Genomic DNA, 18,921 nt, shown 5'->3' with positions numbered 1-18,921 from the left:
ATGGCCTTTTTTTAATATTGAGATATTTTAAGGCCATATCGCGATACACGATATATATCTCAATACTTTGCCTTAGCCTTGAATGAACACTTGATGCATATAATCACAGCAGTATGATGATTCTATGTGTCTACATTAAAACATTCTTCTTCATACTGCATTAATATATGAAATGTTTGCCTCGGCATTTTTGATGGTGTGGGCGTGTGGCACCGAACGGAGATAAGCGTCTCGACAGACGTTACAATATTTGAACAATGATGACGAAAACTGTTTTCTCTGTCGTGTCCGTGTGTCGAAAATTGTTATGCGCTTATTTTTTTATTTGATTGTGTGCGTGGCATAGATTTGCCGTGCGCAGAGGACGCTTGAGCGGTGCGCAATTGCACAGGCGCGCACCTTAGAGGGAACGTTGGTCGCACGGCTGCGCTAGCATCACAGCTAACGTTAGCCGTGCTGCTACCTCTCTGCTCGGGGAGGACGTATACGTATGTGACGTATGACGTGACAGTATGTGACGTATGACGTGACAGTATGTGACGTGTGTAAGAAGGTGCGCTTGCTGTCTGTGAGAGGGAGACACAGGAAAGAGTGAGAAGAGCCTGTAGTGTAATGCCAGCAGCTAAAAGCAACTGCGTGAGAATCCACAGACCTGTGGATGTGTTGAAGGTGTGCTGGAAAATGCGGAACGGAAATTAGGGAGCAGCAGAAAAGTGGAATGTATTATTTAAATCAGTGCGTTGGAAAACACGGACCGGAGTTTCTTTTTTAAACTGGATCTGGATCGGCATTTTCCCATGCCTTGCCGATACTAATTTTTTGGCAAATATCGGCGGCCGATCCGATCGATCGGGACATCCCTACTCGTGTGTGCTCACCAAAATAAATATTCAAAAAAATATCCCAAATTCCCAGAACTCCCGGTTTTCCGGGACATTTTTCCCAGTGAAAATTAATGGGCCATTTTTCAAATTTGCACAATTCTCACATTTCTCACCCGATACAAACCGTTCCGTTTTAACACCTTCCACACACCTTGTTCAATCAAACTACCATGTTTAAAAAAAAAAATTTCCAGGAAATCCCGCTTTTCCCAAGCCCTATTTTCACCTCTTGGTGGAAAGTTTTCACAGCCCACATTTTTCAACCAATTCCAACCATTCCACCTTTAAAACATTTGTCTTTGTTGGTACATAAAAATACTATTATTCTTTTTACACATATTCCCGGTTTTTCTTGAAATTCCAGGAATTCCAGTTCTAAATTTGACGTGTTACTACGGCAACATTTATCAATCAATTCGGAAAAATCCAACACCAACCCATTCTTATCATCTTGGACAATTGTGCTAGTCAATATTTTTTTTTAAATACAGTTTTCCCAAATTTCCAAGAAATTCCCATTTAAATTAATGGACATTAAGTTAAAAAAGTTAAAGTACCAATGATTGTTGAGTGAAATTTGTCTTCTGCATTTGACCCATCCCCTTGTTCACCCCCTGGGAGGTGAGGGGAGCAGTGAGCAGCAGCGGTGCCGTGCCTGGGAATCATTTTTGGTGATTTAACCCCCAATTCCAACCCTTGATGCTGAGTGCCAAGCAGGGAGGTAATGGGGCTCATTTTTATAGTCTTTGGTATGACTCGGCTGGGGTTTGAACTCACGACCTACCGATCTCAGGGCGGACACTCTAACCACTAGGCCACTGAGTAGGTTGTAGTCAAAGACATAGTCAAAGTTCTACAATGCCAAAAATTCTCAAAATTTTGCATAATATTTTACCCGATTCGGACATTTAAATCATCCATACACACTATTCACCCTAGATATTGCAGGCAAAACAAGTTTTCTCTTTCCCGAAATTCAGGTTTTCCTGGAATTTCCAGGAATTTCTCCCCATTGACAATGAATGGGCAATATACAAATTTCTGCACATCCCACATTTCCCATCCGATTTGAACTGTTCCACCATCCACATACTTCGCTCACCCTAGACATTCATGCCAGCATGTTCCACGGTTCCAAAAGTTCCCTAAATAACCGGACTTACCAGGAATTGGTCCCCCCCACAAACCTCTACATATACCATATTTCTAATCCGATTTGTACCGTTCCACCATCCACACACTCCACTCACCCTGCTAGTATGCTTACATACTTGTGAGAATATTAATGCTAGTTTTTTTTTGCACATTTTGTATGTTGGAAGCTATAAATCATGTTTTGTGATACTCAGTGCTGTCACTCAGATCAGAGTCAGCTCTTCAACATTCAAACACTTTCAACATTTAAACTATTCTAACAGTCATTCCACATCCCATCAGCATTTGAGTTCAGCTTCAGAATCGGGGCATTCATACCGGAATTGCAAATTGTAGTTCTAAATAAGTTAAAAAAAAATAGAAAAAAATGCACTTCAATAGATATTGAACATCTTGAATTACAGTTTTGTTCCCCAAGTTGGAAAAACCAAGTCAGGGTGGTTTCCTTTTTTTGTTCCATCTCTTTTCAGTTAATTGGACGCTTGTGTTAATGGGCTTGTCTTGCTTACTTGTTTGAAGCTAAAATATTCCCACATTGGACATTTGACTTGAAACCGCAACATCAAGTATATTTCTCCTCCAATGTAGACTTTTTGTGTGTGACAAATGTGTCTGTCTCCAACATTGTCCACTCCTGTCGTCATCTGATAACAGCAGTGCGCTCCTAAAAGCACACAGAGACTCCACGTATGTAAATGGGAGTGAAATGAAGTGAAACGAAGCGATCGGCTCCGTTTGCTCAGAGGGAACATTTTCAAGGCAAAGTCCGTGTTTTCTCGAGCCTAACGGCGCATGTGCGCTCTAACCGGCGCATGTGCTCTCTAACCGGCGCATGTGCGCTCTAACCGGCGCATGTGCGCTCTAACCGGCGCATGTGCGCACTAACCGGCGCTGCAGTGTTTTTGTTTCCAGGAAGTAAGCCGTGTTGTCTGAAATGCATTAATAAATGACGGTGTTTGGATAATTAAACATTTAAACAGTATTACCAACTGTCTGGAATTTCACCGCGGTTTATCATCATATTGTTTACCGTTGCATCCCTAGATCACAAGTCATATTTCTGGTTCTGTGGTTATCATCACACATTTGTGGCATGATGGCAACAATCTGAAGGCCAAAAAAAAACTTGAGTTGAACCTTTAGATCAGGGGTGTCAAACTCAAATACAGAGTGGGCCAAAATTTTAAACTGAACAAAGCCGCGGGCCAAGGTTGAACAAATTAACCTTTTAATAGGGACCCAAACAAGTTTTGCATTGAATATTGAACAAGCAAGGCTTATATAACTTTATAGTGACATGCAAAATCGAGTTTCAAATAATAATAATAATAATTAAAAAATATCAATTGCATATGAAATACAATTTAAATAAAAATTGAATGCCTCTTTTCTATTTGCAGCCTTCTGAGGTAAATATCAACATTAACTTTTTCCACAGACTAATACATTTGAAAATAAAATAACTGAATAAAACAACCATTCAGGACTTGAAACTGCTCAGTTTGCAACACACTGATCTAATCTGATGTGCCCAAGCCAGACACCTGCCATCTTTTCTTGGATGCTAGTTCATTAATGTCGGGGCTCAGGTTTTGAGCTGAGGCAACCTTCATTATCCAACAAAGGTGTTTATCAGTCATTATATCTCGTCCACCCGGACCACAGTCTTGGGGGCGTGCCTTAAATGCACTGCCTTTAACGTACTCTACGAGCTATCGTCACGTCCGCTTTTCATCCATTCTAACATCGTTCAGACCCAGTCACAAGATATGTGCGGCTTCTGTACGCACACACGAGTGAATGCAACGCATACTTCATCAACAGCGATACAGGTTACACTGTATAAAAAACTTTAACACTGTTAGAAATATACGCCACACTGTGAATCCACACCAAACAAGAATGACAAACACATTTCGGGAGAACATCCGCACCGTAACACAACAGAACACACACACACACACACCTTGTAGCGTCCCGGAAGAGTTAGGGTTCTGGGTATTTGTTCTGTTGTGTTTATGTTGTGTTACGGTGCGGATGTTCTCCCGAAATGTGTTTGTCATTCTAGTTTGGTGTGGATTCACAGTGTGGCGTATATTTCTAACAGTGTTAAAGTTTTTTATTCGGCTACCCTCAGTGTAACCTGTATCGCTGTTGATTAAGTATGCATGCATTCAATTGTGTGTGCGTGCAGAAGCCGCACATGTTATGTGACTGGGCTAGCACTCGTTGGACTGGCTGAAAAGCAGACGTGACGATTTTCGGGAGGGGCGCTGAAGTTTGGAAGACTCCCGGGAGGGTTGGCAAGTATTAGAATTTGCGGTGAATGCGGTGTTACCGCGGCACCGCCGCAATATATAATCGGCGGGCCAGCTTTAGTGTTAATTTGATATCGCCTCAAGGGCCAAGTGAAATTACACGGCGGGCCAAATTTGGCCCGCGGGCCAGAGTTTGACACCCATGCTTTAGATCCTCACAGTGTGGAAGTCTTAGAAGATATGCCAACAAATTCTCAATATTTTACAATTTAAGGAGCATTTGAATGCCACTGTATTTTCATCATTGAGTCTTCATTGCTACTTCTTGCTTACACTTCTGCTCTGTGTCCAGGTTGTTGGACCACCAGGTACGGGCAAGACCGACGTCGCTGTTCAGATCATTTCAAACATCTACCACAACTTTCCCGAGCAAAGGACCCTCATTGTCACACACTCAAACCAGGTTAGCCCTCAGTGTGCCTCGAATAAAGTTTGCAATCTCATCTTCCCCCGCTCCCTTCCCCACCAGGCCCTGAACCAGCTGTTTGAGAAGATCATGGCCCTGGACATTGACGAGCGCCACCTCCTGCGTCTCGGCCACGGAGAAGAGGAGCTGGAGACCGAGAAGGACTTTAGCAGGTGAAGACAGATGGCGATGACAAGCACAGATAAACAAACAAGACACTGCGCATGTGTGGCCTTTATAACTCAGTGAAAGCCAACACACACACTTATTTGTATATATAAACGCTTCCCAGCTGCCCACATACATAATTAGCCTTATCCAAACCACTGACAGGACCACCTGATACTCCCATATCTTTATCTCCATAAGACATCCTCGGCCTCTCAGGGTTTCCCCATCAGTGTAAGAGACCTCCTCCCTCGGAGTGATTAGCCCTTTTGTCACTACTCTGGACCTCCGCAGACCACATTGAGAAGCATTTGCTAAACGATATTAAATGTCGGCTCTGCAATCCATTTAATTTAGATCACCTATTAGCTGTTAGATTGCACCGACCGGTTGGGTTTATGTGGCGCTCAGAGATCCTTCCAAGTGAGAATCAGCTGATGACTTAATCATACGCATTATTAGCTATTAAAAGTTCAGCAGTCTGAGGGGGCGGGACCAAAAACTGCAGCTGAAAACTTTTTTTTAAACCTCCTCTGTGATTAAGTCAAACATTTCACACTAACCTTAGTGTTGTATTATTGCACCTGAAATTAAAAACATTCCAATATGTTTTTTCAGATGTTGAGTAATATTATCAAAGTAAAACTAACTGTATAACACACTAGGCATCTATAATGCAACTCTGAATAATATTATTATTGTGCAAATTTTCTTCTCGCTTTACTTGTCAGGATGACTCGCCTGCAAATGTTGCTTCGAGTTAGTTGTTTTTTATAGTGGTGTTAATTGCTCCCCATGTCTTCTTGTTATCCCAGGCAAAGACATATTGCAGCGTGTAAATTGTTAAAATGTTACAGCATAAGAAACTCCAAAAGCCCTACCTCACAAAGACAATAGTTCTTATTGGATATGCTCCGTAACTCACCCTCTACTACACACAGCTAAAATAGCTGTGATTGTATATATTCCTAACTTGTCCCTATTGTCTAAAAACATATATTGTAAAGGTTAAACAAGGACAGCGGACTGTACCAAATACTTAACTCTTCTCAGACAAACTGATTTTACGTGAATGGATTGGGATCATCTTCGGCAAGTGCTGTGCTTTTTGCATTAGTCACCATTTACTGAAGCAATACCGTCAGTCTAATACAATAGTAATGTCCTTCTTAGACCTCCGGCATACATTAGGCCCTTTTGATGAATTATTCATGAAGCACTTTTACAACACTGACACGATGACTAAGTGGGATTGATAGGTAATTACACAAGAGAAAATAAAATAAATGAACGAGTATAAAGGCATTTAAAATGTTCCAATAAAAGACGTGTGGCTGCTGTTTCTGAAACAAATTGTGTTGGAGTGATGTGTGATGCCTTAAAAGCACTCATGACTCAGTCTTTATGATACGGATGCACAAATATGGCAAAATACAATGAATTTAGAAAGTATTTACAGCGCTTCAGTTTTTTCACATTTTGTTATGTTACAGCCTTATTCCAAAATGGAAGTAAAAATTGTAAATACATAAAAAATCACATATACATTAGTATTCACAGCCTTTGCTCAATACTTTGTTGATGCACCTTTGGCATCAATTACAGCCTCAAGTCTTTTTGAATACGATGCCACAAGCTTGGCACACCTATCCTTGGGCAGTTTCGCCTATTTGTCTTTGCCCATTCCTCTTTGCAGCACTTCTGAAGCTCCATCAGATAGGATGGGAAGCGTTTGGCTTTCATCCAGGAAGTCTCTGTATATTGCTGCATTCATCTTTCCCTCTATCCTGACTAATCTCCAAGTTCCTGCCGCTGAAAAACATCTCCACAGCATGATGCTGCCACCACCATGCTTCACTGTAGGGATGGTATTGACCTGGTGATGAGCGGTGTCGGGTTTCCTCCAAACATATTGTTTGTCATTCACGCCAAAGAGTTATATCTTTGTGTCATCAGACCAGCGAATTTTGTCATGGTCTGAGAGTCTTTCAGGTTGTTGTCTTTCTGAAAGGTCATCCTCTCTGCACAGAGGAATGCTGTAGCTCTGACAGAGTGATCATTGGTTTCTTGGTCACCTCCCTGACTAGACTAAGATGAATGCAGCAATGTACAAAGACATCCTGGATGAAAACCCACGCTTCCCATCCAATATGATGGAGCTTGAGAGGTGCTGCAAATGGGAAAAGGAAAAGAGGAATGGGCGAAACTGCCCAAAGATAGGTGTGGCAAGCTTGTAACACCGTATTCAAAAAGACTTGAGACTGTAATTTCTGCCAAAGGTGCATCAACAAAGTATTAAGCAAAGGCTTTGGATAGTAATTTGCATGTGATTATTATTATTTTTTTATTGCTTAAAAATTAGCAGAATAAAAAAATAAAAAAAATACATTCCCATTATGGGGTATTGTCTGTAGAATTCTGAAATAAAAATGAATGTATTCTATTTTGAAATAAGGCTCTAACATAATAAAATGTGGGAAAAGAGAAGCTCTCTGAATACTTTCCGGGTGTGCTGTATGTCTGGCTGGTTAATTTTGGGGACTCGAACTTAACAAAAACAGTCAGCTTGTTTTTAAGCAACAATATTTCATGACCCAGAAGCCTTTTTAAGGAGTGTTTAAATATAAATAGGCCAGTGTCATTGAATATTAACACTTTTACACTGCTGCTATTTAAGTGTCCCTTATAGGCGACGTTAATTACCGCCTTATCCATCTGCAGCGCCGAGCAATTTGCTCCCTATGGCTTTCGAGCTGCACTTCCAGATGAGAAAGGGGAGGAGGGTTCTACATTTCTGCTTTCGTGTACGCCGACCAGGATGAGCTTACGACTACTAGTGAATGAATAGAAGCCTAATAGTAACCAGGCCCGGCAGTCTGTTCCTTGTGTTTAAATTATGCAGCCAACATGAGAAGAGAAGAGGTCTAGCTAGCAGCGTTTATGGGTTGTAACATGCGAGGAGCGCCGCCACGCTCCTTCCACCCCAGTGACAGCAGCAAGTAGTTTAATTAACATTTTGTGCCACATGAAAAACGGAAGGCTCTGAATGCTTAACAAATGGGATGCTGCCTCCGTGAATGGCGTGATGTATTTTCTGCAGTTTTTAATTGGATTTTCGGTGCCTTAATGTCTAAATTTAGTTGTGGGCAGTGTGTTTCCACCCAAAGTGGTGGGTAATAATAACCTACATAAAGAGTGGTCACCTATGACCTCAGTGTGAGAGCAGCTGCATCACAGGTGAGTCTTCCTAGGCAGCTAAGTCATGCGCCAGTTTTTTACTTATTTTTTTCCGGCCAAAAGAAGTCAGTATTGCGAGAATTGATTAATATTATGATACGAAAGTCAAAATGAATTGTAAATATTGCATTAAAGCACGATAAGTTGACATTTTACAAAAAGTAAGTCAATATATTATGAGAGGGAAAAAATGTTAAGTTTGAATGAAATTTCCATATTTACGAGACTACAGTGGTACCTCTGGTTACCAGTTTTAATTGGTTCTTTGATGCAGCTTGTGTCTTAATAAACTTGTATTGTGAAACAGCGCATATTGAAATAATAAAAATGTATGTAAACGGTGCTCTTTTGGGGAGTACAGCAATTGTAACATGTAACATTCCTTTAGAAAGAATATTAAACTTTTAGATAATGAATATTGTATTTCCTTAGAGCTGCTTCGCCGTCAAACACACCATCAGCAGCTTCTCAATATTTTCATTGATAAATTTCCGCCTATTATATATTATTTTAACAGCATTATCGACAACAATATTCTTCCTGACTACAGCAACACACTTAGGACAAATTATGATAAATGCATACCTGCAAATGAGACTAAGAAGTATAAGAAACACGTTTTAGTACATAACATCATTATCAGTTCAGTGTTGAATGTAAAAAAAAAAAGAGAGATTTTATTATTAAACTAACGTTTATTACAAAATGAAAACACAAAAAAAAGATGATTATCAGGTACTGGGAATTGGTACTGAATCAGTTCAAATGTGAAAGGTACCCGTCTCTTCTCAAGTCAGTCTTTTGTGATAATTAAGTTGATGTATTATTTTTTTTAAGTCATTTTTGGAGCAGATATTAAGAGGGCGGGGGGGCAAATATTTTATACAAGAAAAAGAGATATTGTATTGTAATATTGCGGCAATAATTTTACACTTTTATGAGAATAATTTAAAAGAGAATTAAAGTAGTTCATGCTCTATTCTCCTAATGGTTTTACTACTGTAAATCTTGTAATATAGTAACATTATTATCATCTCAATTAGTGCTGTCGAATGATTTTGTGTTTTTTTAAATCACACGTTTCAGTTTGGCAAATCATGATTAAGTTATTATTCGCATAATTTTAATAAATAAAAATCAGTATTTGGACACAATTACATTTTGTCAGAAGGTTAGAGATGTTTTACTTGAATGCAAGTAATTTATTTGCTCAAAACTTGGAACATGTCCTATCTTGGTGTATTTTGGGGTTTGATTTGCCAGCAAGCACATACTGTAAGGTGAGGCGATATTGCTGAAAACCATGTCACAAAATAAGTGTTTTATCAATATCGATAATAATTGATATTTTTTATGACCCATCTAAAATTAGGATCAGGAGAAAAATATATTAAATGTAAACATTTGTATTTAAAATGTGACCATCCTCTGATTGTAATCGACCCTCAGCTATCAAGGCAAAAAGGAAAGGAAATGTCAACACAACCATGGAAAACACTAAATCAATGTAAACAAATGTCTAAAAGCACACTAAACACTTAAAATAACCTGTTAAAATGAAGGAATACATAAGAAATGCTTAATAAAGTGTAACAAAATGTGAAAATGTAAACATAGAGAAACATTCTGCAGGTTTAGTGCCGGGAAGTTACAGCTGTTGCTCTTCAGGGTAAGCGCGGCTAAGCTGGTGTGGTATTACCGGTCTTGGTGGGAACGACCGCCTCGCATAATTTATTGCCCACATTGCTCTGATTACGGTTCGTTTAAAAAAAAAAAAAAAACCTGTCATACTGTTGGATTGTTCCTGTTTTATCCACAATTTATTCACTCTCTGCCGCACTCATTTGTAGTTTCTCTTCTCATTCCTTGCAAAGAATCAACTACGAGATGACAAGATGGCGCAACCAAACTTGATAGTTGATACTGTTACCTGATTGGAAGTGAGTGTGTCACTCACTGATCAGTGATCACTTCCTGCGTTGCTTGGTTACCAGAGAGCGAGTGCTATTGTTCAAGCAACCTTGTTTTGCAACGTTTGGTTTCTTCCGGCGGGGAAGAAGAAAAAAAAATGCAACGTCTTATCGAACATAATTGTTTTCATTGATATAGATACGTGTATTAAAATATATATATTATCATTTTACCGCCCAGCCCTGTCAGCACACCAGTCGGAGTCACCTCACTCATCTTTTCACTTGCTATGCATTGACCCGATCACTGACCGTATAATAATCCACGCACCTTTTCAGGTAACCAATCTCCGGTTAAGGTAAAGAAGCATGTGCTGTCGAATTAAATTGCGCGATTAAGCTGCATATATCCATGATTAATGCGGTAAATTTTTGTGATCAATCGCAAGTTAACTTGTTATTTTTGACAGCCCTAATTTAAGCATTGTGTGATTGGTACGATGAATTAGTGTAAGGCTTGTATCTAAGACTGTTGATGGAGTGCATTGTTCTTATCCACCTTAAAGGTACGGCAGAGTCAACTACGTCCTCGCTCGGAGACTGGAGCTTCTCAGAGAGGTGGGAAGATTACAGGAGAGCTTGGGGGTCCCTGGCGATGTTTCCTACACCTGTGAGACTGCTGGACACTTCTACCTATACCAGGTACAGTGTAGCTTTGAAATCTCCAGTACGCTTGCATTGATTGTCTTATCTCTACTACAAACCCCGTTTCCATATGAGTTGGGAAATTGTGTTAGATGTAAATATAAACGGAATACAATGATTTGCAAATCCTTTTCAACCCATATTCAATTGAATGCACTACAAAGACAAGATATTTGATGTTCAAACTCATACATTTTTTTGCAAATAATAATTAACTTAGAATTCATGGCTGCAACATGTGCCAAAGTAGTTGGGAAAGGGCATGTTCACCACTGTGTTACATGGCCTTTCCTTTTAACAATACTCAGTAAACGTTTGGGAACTGAGGAGACACATTTTTTAAGCTTATCAGGTGGAATTCTTTCCCATTCTTGCTTGATGTAGAGCTTAAGTTGTTCAACAGTCCGGGGGTCTCCGTTGTGGTATTTTAGGCTTCATAATGCGCCATACATTTTCAATGGGAGACAGGTCTGGACTACAGGCAGGCCAGTCTAGTACCCGCACTCTTTTACTATGAAGCCACGTTGATGTAACACATGGCTTTGCATTGTCTTGCTGAAATAAGCAGGGGCGTCCATGGTAACGTTGCTTGGATGGCAACATATGTTGCTCCAAAACCTGTATGTACCTTTCAGCATTAATGGCGCCTTCACAGATGTGTAAGTTACCCATGTCTTGGGCACTAATACACCCCCATACCATCACAGATGCTGGCTTTTCAACTTTGCGCCTATAACAATCCGGATGGTTCTTTTCCTCTTTGGTCCGGAGGACACGACGTCCACAGTTTCCAAAAACAATTTGAAATGTGGACTCGTCAGACCACAGAACACTTTTCCACTTTGTATCAGTCCATCTTAGATGAGCTCAGGCCCAGCGAAGCCGACAGCGTTTCTGGGTGTTGTTGATAAACGGTTTTCGCCTTGCATAGGAGAGTTTTAACTTGCACTTACAGATGTAGCGACCAACTGTAGTTACTGACAGTGGGTTTCTGAAGTGTTCCTGAGCCCATGTGGTGATATCTTTTACACACTGATGTCGATTGTTGATGCAGTACAGCCTGAGGGATCAAAGGTCACGGGCTTAGCTGCTTACGTGCAGGGATTTCTCCAGATTCTCTGAACCCTTTGATGATATTACGGACCGTAGATGGTGAAATCCCTAAATTCCTTGCAATAGCTGCTTGAGAAATGTTTTTCTTAAACTGTTCAACAATTTGCTCACGCATTTGTTGACAAAGTGGTGACCCTCGCCCCATCGTTGTTTGTGAATGATTGATATTTTCATGGAATCTACTTTTATACCCAATCATGGCACCCACCTGTTCCCAAATAGCCTGTTCACCTGTGGTATGTTCCAAATAAGTGTTTGATGAGCATTCCTCAACTTTATCAGTATTTATTGCCAACTTTCCCAACCTCTTTGTCACGTGTTGCTGGCATCAAATTCTAAAGTTAATGATTATTTGCAAAAAAAAAATGTTAATCAGTTTGAACATCCAATATGTTGTCTTTGTAGCATATTCAACTGAATATGTGTTGAAAAGGATTTGCAAATCATTGTATTCCGTTTACATTTACATCTCACACAATTTCCCAACTCATATGGAAACGGGGTTTGTAGTTCACTGTATAACTTATGGAGCATGTGGTCTCGGGCGGTCTTGGATTGTCCTTTTATTCTCGGCAGTACGATATTGATTACCAAATGAAAAATCTGTCCCATAATTGAGGCTTAATACGTTACTGAAGTGTTTATGCCACAGGCTTTTTGCTGTGTTTAAGAGACACCGCAAATAGCCACGCAAGAGACGGTGTCGGGCTGTTTATTCCTGACATCTAATTATCACCAACCTCTTGGGTTGTTGGGGAGATGCCTTCACTGTTATTTTGCTGCTAGAAAAGCTCTTAAACAGACTTCACAGAAATGTTGCTGTACTTATATTATTTAGGATCAAACATTGACTTTTCCTTTGGAAACAATCTTAAGAGGAAGTGGTAGCTCCTATCTGTTGAGAAGACGTAGTAAAAAAAAAATAAAAAAAAGAATACTTATAAGCTGACGTGTTTTATCTTTATTATTTTCCAATGGACACATATAGTATAATAAGACTTAATCCTCAAACTAACTTTGTCAAAGTTGCTTCAGACTGAGGTTATTTATAGACCAAGGCTGCCTGCTGGTTGTTTGAAGCCGCTTTATTAGGTTCACAGCTGGAGCACTTCCCCAAGAGCGCTCCTATCTACTCTCATTTGTCTTTTGTGAAAAAAGTTAAAGGCATATCTGATGTAGCACTTAGGCTCTGTCGACACTTGTAGGTCTTGATTAATAGTACATAACTGTTATGGACTATATGGGGAAGGAAATAATTAACATAACGATATATATTTGTAATATTTTTCTGTGTTATGCGCTGTGTAAACTTCATCAACACAATGATCTCACAGGCTGGCCATTTTCCAGCTTACTTTCAAATCCATGATAGAAGCGGGGAGGCGTATTTACTTCCCTCACGCAGTCCTTGGTGAAAGCAATTTATGCAGCAGGATGTCGTGTTGCTGTGTGCATCCAGAGTTGCTTCAATATTCAGTTTCATTGGGTTCTCTGTAAAAGGCACAGGCAAATAAATTCAGAATCTAGGTTTCCCATTTGTATAGTTGATCATGACGCATAGCCGCGGCAAAGTAAAAGCCGCCACACCTTAAAAATGAGGGTTTTTTCGGAAAAACTAAGTAATATATTTGAGAGGGACAAGCGGTAGAAAATGGATGGATGGATATTTGATGAATGGATATACTGTTTGTATAGCCTACTATCTACGCTCTATTGACTAGTGATGCACCGAAAATTTGGCCACTGAAAACATTTGACCGATATTGACTTAAAGTAGCCCTTAAACAGCTGTAAGACTCACAGAAACAGCACTGCCGAAACACGGTGTCGTGATGATGTAAGCAAGACGCACGCGATTGTCTGGAGCAAAGGCAGCATGTCTGCGATGTGGACGTACTTTAATATATCTGATATATACCCGCAGACAGGGATCTACAAAATTTGCAATGGGCAAATACTAAGAGGACAATGCTGCTCTTTCAAGAAGAGAAATTTCCACAAGTATATTGGCATCTGTATTGTTAAAGACGGAACTGCACTTTTTTGGAATTGTGCCCATTAGTCACAATCCTTGTGCGAGACGAGAACACACGTCTTACTTTGTTCTGTGTGTTTTAAATAATGAAAAATTGCTAGCAAGAGGCGGCTAACAATGCAAGTAATGGGGATTGACCTATTCCACCCATAAAACCCTAAAACAATGACAACATAATTCCATTTAAAGGATTTGACCTGCATATTACCCAAGCTATAGCGACAGTGGTATTGTAACGCAGAGGAACTACTTTTCTGGTGTAGTAACAGCGCCTCGCACTGCTTTTCCGGCCGCTAGCAAGAGGTAATGTAACTATTAAGCTGCTTCCGCTGCTGCTACTAAATCGCCTCTGAGTTTGTAAAAGTGAATGTTAGATTATAAATCATGTATCTCACCTGTACAGTAGAAGGTTGTTGCTATAAGCCGAGAAGTTGGTCAACTTAAAATTCCACACATTAGCAACTAAACTCCGGAACTAAATCAGTGGATACAAGCTTTTAATTTGGACCCAAAGACATCGCTCAGAAGACTAAAAAAGATGATAGTTTTTTTTCTCAGTATTTTTTACCTGAAGACTATGCTATTGCTGAAGTCTTGTGCTGAAAGATAAAACCATGACATCAGTTGGTATCTCATTGAAAATGCATAATAAAGAGGGAAAAAAACATATATACGTCGCACTCGAGTATAAGTCGTATTTTTGGTGGAAATGTATTTGATAGAATCCAACACCAAGAATAGACATTTGAAAGGCAATTTAAAATAAATGAAGAATAGTGAACAACAGGCTGAATAAGTGTACGTTATATGAGGCATAAATAACCAACTGAGAACGTGCCTGGTATGTTAACGTAACATATTATGGTAAGAGTCATTCAAATAAGTATAACATATAGAACATGCTATACGTTTACCAAACAATCTGTCACTCCTAATCTTCTTCCTCGATGTCGCTTCTAAACAACTCGGCCAACTCCAAAGGTATGCGCCGCTTCCTCTTGCCGTTTTCTGCTGCATATTTCACCACGTCCAGCTTGTAATCTGCAGTATATGATTTCCTTTTCGGTGCCATTTTTGTTCAGCCCTTCTCAGTTTTTATAAGTTACCGCCAATGTTGAAATGATCCATTTTTATAGCTACGGACGTAGTAGCAGGTATCATCCCATGACCCACAATGCACTTCTGCCATGACGCACAATGCACTTCTGCCATGACCCTCCCCCGCCGAATTTTTATTGGTTGATGTGTGTGTGACGATTGGTGACATTCGCCTCGTCTCTTACGGGAATGAGATAAATAATATTATTTGCTGTTTTACGCTAATGTGTTGATAATTTAACACATAAGTCGCTCCGGAGTATATATCGCACCCCCGGCCAAACTATGAAAAAAACTGCGATTTATAATCCGAAAAATACGTATGTATGTATGTATATATATATGTATATATATATATATATATATATATATATATATATATATATATATATATAAAACATGCACCTGGGGATAGGTTGATTGGCAACACTAAATTGGCCCTAGTGTGTGAATGTGAGTGTGAATGTTGTCTGTCTATCTGTGTTGGCCCTGCGATGAGGTGGCGACTTGTCCAGGGTGTACCCCGCCTTCCGCCCGATTGTAGCTGAGATAGGCTCCAGCGCCCCCCGCGACCCCGAAGGGAATAAGCGGTAGAAAATGGATGGATGGATGGAATATATGTATATATATATATATATATATGTATATATATGTATATATATATGTATATTCCAAGCTCAATGTCACTTTATCGATGGGAAAATGCATTTTAGAGACAATATGATTTGCCTGAGCGGCTAGGAGACACCGAGAGTAACAAGCGGTAGAAAATGGCTTAGAAAGGACAGATTTTGAAAAATAACAAAAAAACTAAATATTTTTTTATTTTATTTTAATTTTATTTTATTTTATTTTTCTACTTACGGGCCGTAATTTGGGGACCCATGGCTTAGTGTTTCACTATAGTTTGATCTCCTTAGCACCCAGCTTCTAAAACTTTTTGCTTATCCTCCGTATATTCAGGCTTGCCTCTTACAAAGTCTGCCATGATTAGTGGTACAGAACTTGTTCTCAATGCTGTTTTTGTTGTTGGCAGAAGTAGTGATCGTTGCTATACGCTCTGTGAAACCATTGCGTTCCTGGTATGCTTAAATTGACCAAAATACTGTAAATATTACATGTTATCGTGAATGTGTATGTTACTACATTATATACATACTTACAGCATGTTATAGTCTTTGATGTTGCAATTTGTATCCTATTTGAGCAGCTGTGGGACGAGTGGTTAGCATGTTGGTCCCACGGTGAAGAGATCGATGGCTAATTCAAGCATCTCTGTGTGGAGTTTGCATGTTATCCCCATGTGTGCGTGGAATTCCTCCCGGGTACTTCGGCTTCATTCTACGTATCGAAACCATGCATGTTAGCTTATTTGTCTGAATTGCCCAATTAGAATAGAATAGATCTTTATTGCATACCTGCCAACTACTCCGGTTTTCCCGTAATTAGTACGGTTTTCATCAACCTATTCCGGGTTACGGTTGCAGTGATAAAAAATACGTTTTTTCATTAATTAAACATTTTTTTTTTTTTTTAAGTTTTATTCACGAAATCGCGTAACAACAATGACAATCGACACTGCTTCCCGTAACTTCCTATCGAGCCATTCCGAATGCCATGCGCAAGGCTATTTATAGCACCGCTGCCAAGCACGAGGCACCTGTTGCCATTGTTTCCAAACGAGCGAACGATCATGGAATCAGCCGGAGAAAAATCGCAAACGAGTCTTAAACCGAAAAGAAAACTGTGAAGAATATTCAAAAGCCTATCCGGGAATAATTATCCATTCCAAAAAGGGTGAAAACTACGCAAATTGCACCTTGTGCAGACAAGATTTTTCGATCGGACACGGAGGAATTAGCGATGTAAAAGACCACGTTGGGACAAAAAAACACAAGTCTAATGCCGTTGCTAGCGATACAAGTGGAAAACTTTCAACGTTTTTCGTCGCCCAAACAGATTCTTTGGATGTGATAAATGCCGAAGTTTTATTTACGGAGGCAATAATTGAGCATGGACTAGAATAAATTTGGATTTTAGCCACAAAAAGGTAATGACACCAATGTTATCTATTGGAATTGTTTAGTACTGTTATACTGTTAAAAGTGTTTATACTATTTATGCTTTCAAGTCCAAGTTGAAGAAATCTTGTTAAATGTTGACAGCATAACTACCAAAATACAGAAGTATGTCCTTAATATTTTTGCAGTGCTATTTCTGTTGAAAAGTTAAAATGATTACATTAGAGATGTGATGTGCCACTTTTCAAGTGTCTGATGGCTTAAATTAATTTTCATTAATTTTTCATATTTTGAATTCTTTTGAAAGGCTTACAAAAAAACTACATTTGAATTGTAATTCCATGCTATTGACAGGACTATTAATTTTAATGAAGTTAGCTTACCATGTTTACAGTATGATAATTGTGATAGAAATGTGAATTTTAGGCACAGAATATTTTTTACAATTGAACAAGGCAGTAGATTATACAAGCTTGGACAGAAAGTTAATAATGACACCAATTTTTTTTTTAATGGGATTGTTTAGTACTGTTTTACCATTTGTTTACTGTAAAAAGTGTTTATACTTTCAATTAACAAATTGAAGTCTTGTGAAAGGTTGACAGGATAACTGGCATTAACTGTCAAAATAATTTCAAACTATTGAAGTTAGCTTACAGAATAAACATGTCAATCAACCCATATGATTTTTGCTGTAATATTTTTGTTTTGAAAAGTCACTGTGACTGATAGAAAAGTGATAGTTTTAGCAACATTTTAACCTGTCTGAATGCTAATAATCATTTTGCGTCGGGGGGCAGAACCCCCCACCAGGACTTTGTCCTGGACCTACCGGGGCCTGCGGCCCCTGGACCCTGGCTACTAGGTTTTTCTGATTTCAAAAGTTGGCAGGTATGTTATTGTCATTGTACATTGTACAACAAAATTGCAAGCAAACTCATTTAGTGCAAATTAATAATGTATTTGTCTGAATTGCCCAAAGTGTGAATGGGAGTGTGAATGGTTGTTGCTCTGCGATTGTCTGGATAATTTTTGCCTTTATACATCATAGCGATGGATTGGAAAATAAAGATGTGATTAAAGTGCCGACCTGTGTCAAAAAGTTTATATTTACAATTCTGTAATTTTGAACTGGAGCTGTTTTGCATAAAGTGTATGTCATTCTTTATCTCTTGTGTAAAACACACAGTGATAGTTTTAAAAGTTTAAAATGAGAAAAACGACGTCCCTCTCTGAATACTTCTTGACCTAGCAGGCCTGACTCGTATTGTCCGCTGTGTGCCCTCCACCGCAGGTGATTTCTCGCTGGGAGGAGTACATGAGCAAAGTCAAGCCCAAACAGGGCAAGGGCGTGGAGGTGGAAACTGTGGCCGCACTCTTCCCCTTCCCCAAGTACTTCTCCAATGCCCCCCAGCCGGTGTTCAAGAGCCGCTCCTACGAGGAGGACATGGACATCGCAGAGGGCTGCTACTGCCACATTAAGAAAATATTTACCCAGCTGGAGGTAAGAAGGTCATTCACGTAAAGACAAATTTTCTGCTGCTCACTGTTTTAATTATAGAACACAAGTAATTACAGTTCAGCTCATTCATGCGACCACAGCAACAAATAGCAAATGTATAGGTATAATCAACACTGACAGGTTGATGCATGGGAGGTTCTCATTGACTGGTCAGCGATATAAATCATATAGGTTTCATCACCGAAGTATATTGACTATTTGGAAGGCATTTGCGTATTTTCTCCTGGTAATGCATTTCCAATTATGCGTGTCACAATTGTGACATTGATCATTTAAAGGAAAATATGTTCTTCATATTTATAAAATAAGATAAAAATTAATGTAAAATGTACATTTTGAAACTTAAAAA

At 39.3% G+C, this 18,921-nt stretch overlaps 1 protein-coding gene across 1 annotated transcript in view; it reads left to right on the top strand.

Annotated features, from left to right (window-relative positions):
• Window positions 1-18,921, top strand: part of aqr (aquarius intron-binding spliceosomal factor) — a 132,531-nt gene that overhangs the window by 54,868 nt on the left and 58,742 nt on the right. Inside the window, exons 24-27 of the mRNA XM_061968174.2 lie at window positions 4,650-4,760; window positions 4,827-4,936; window positions 10,645-10,780; window positions 18,345-18,554. Coding sequence (XP_061824158.2) covers window positions 4,650-4,760; window positions 4,827-4,936; window positions 10,645-10,780; window positions 18,345-18,554 — 567 coding nt within the window. The remainder of the gene's footprint in view (window positions 1-4,649; window positions 4,761-4,826; window positions 4,937-10,644; window positions 10,781-18,344; window positions 18,555-18,921) is intronic.

Source organism: Nerophis lumbriciformis, linkage group LG08 (genome assembly GCF_033978685.3).
Source record: "Nerophis lumbriciformis linkage group LG08, RoL_Nlum_v2.1, whole genome shotgun sequence".
Classification (NCBI taxonomy): Eukaryota; Metazoa; Chordata; class Actinopteri; order Syngnathiformes; family Syngnathidae; genus Nerophis; species Nerophis lumbriciformis.
The sequence above is the reverse complement of the archived record's forward strand: the minus strand, read 5'-3'. Positions and strand labels throughout refer to the sequence as shown.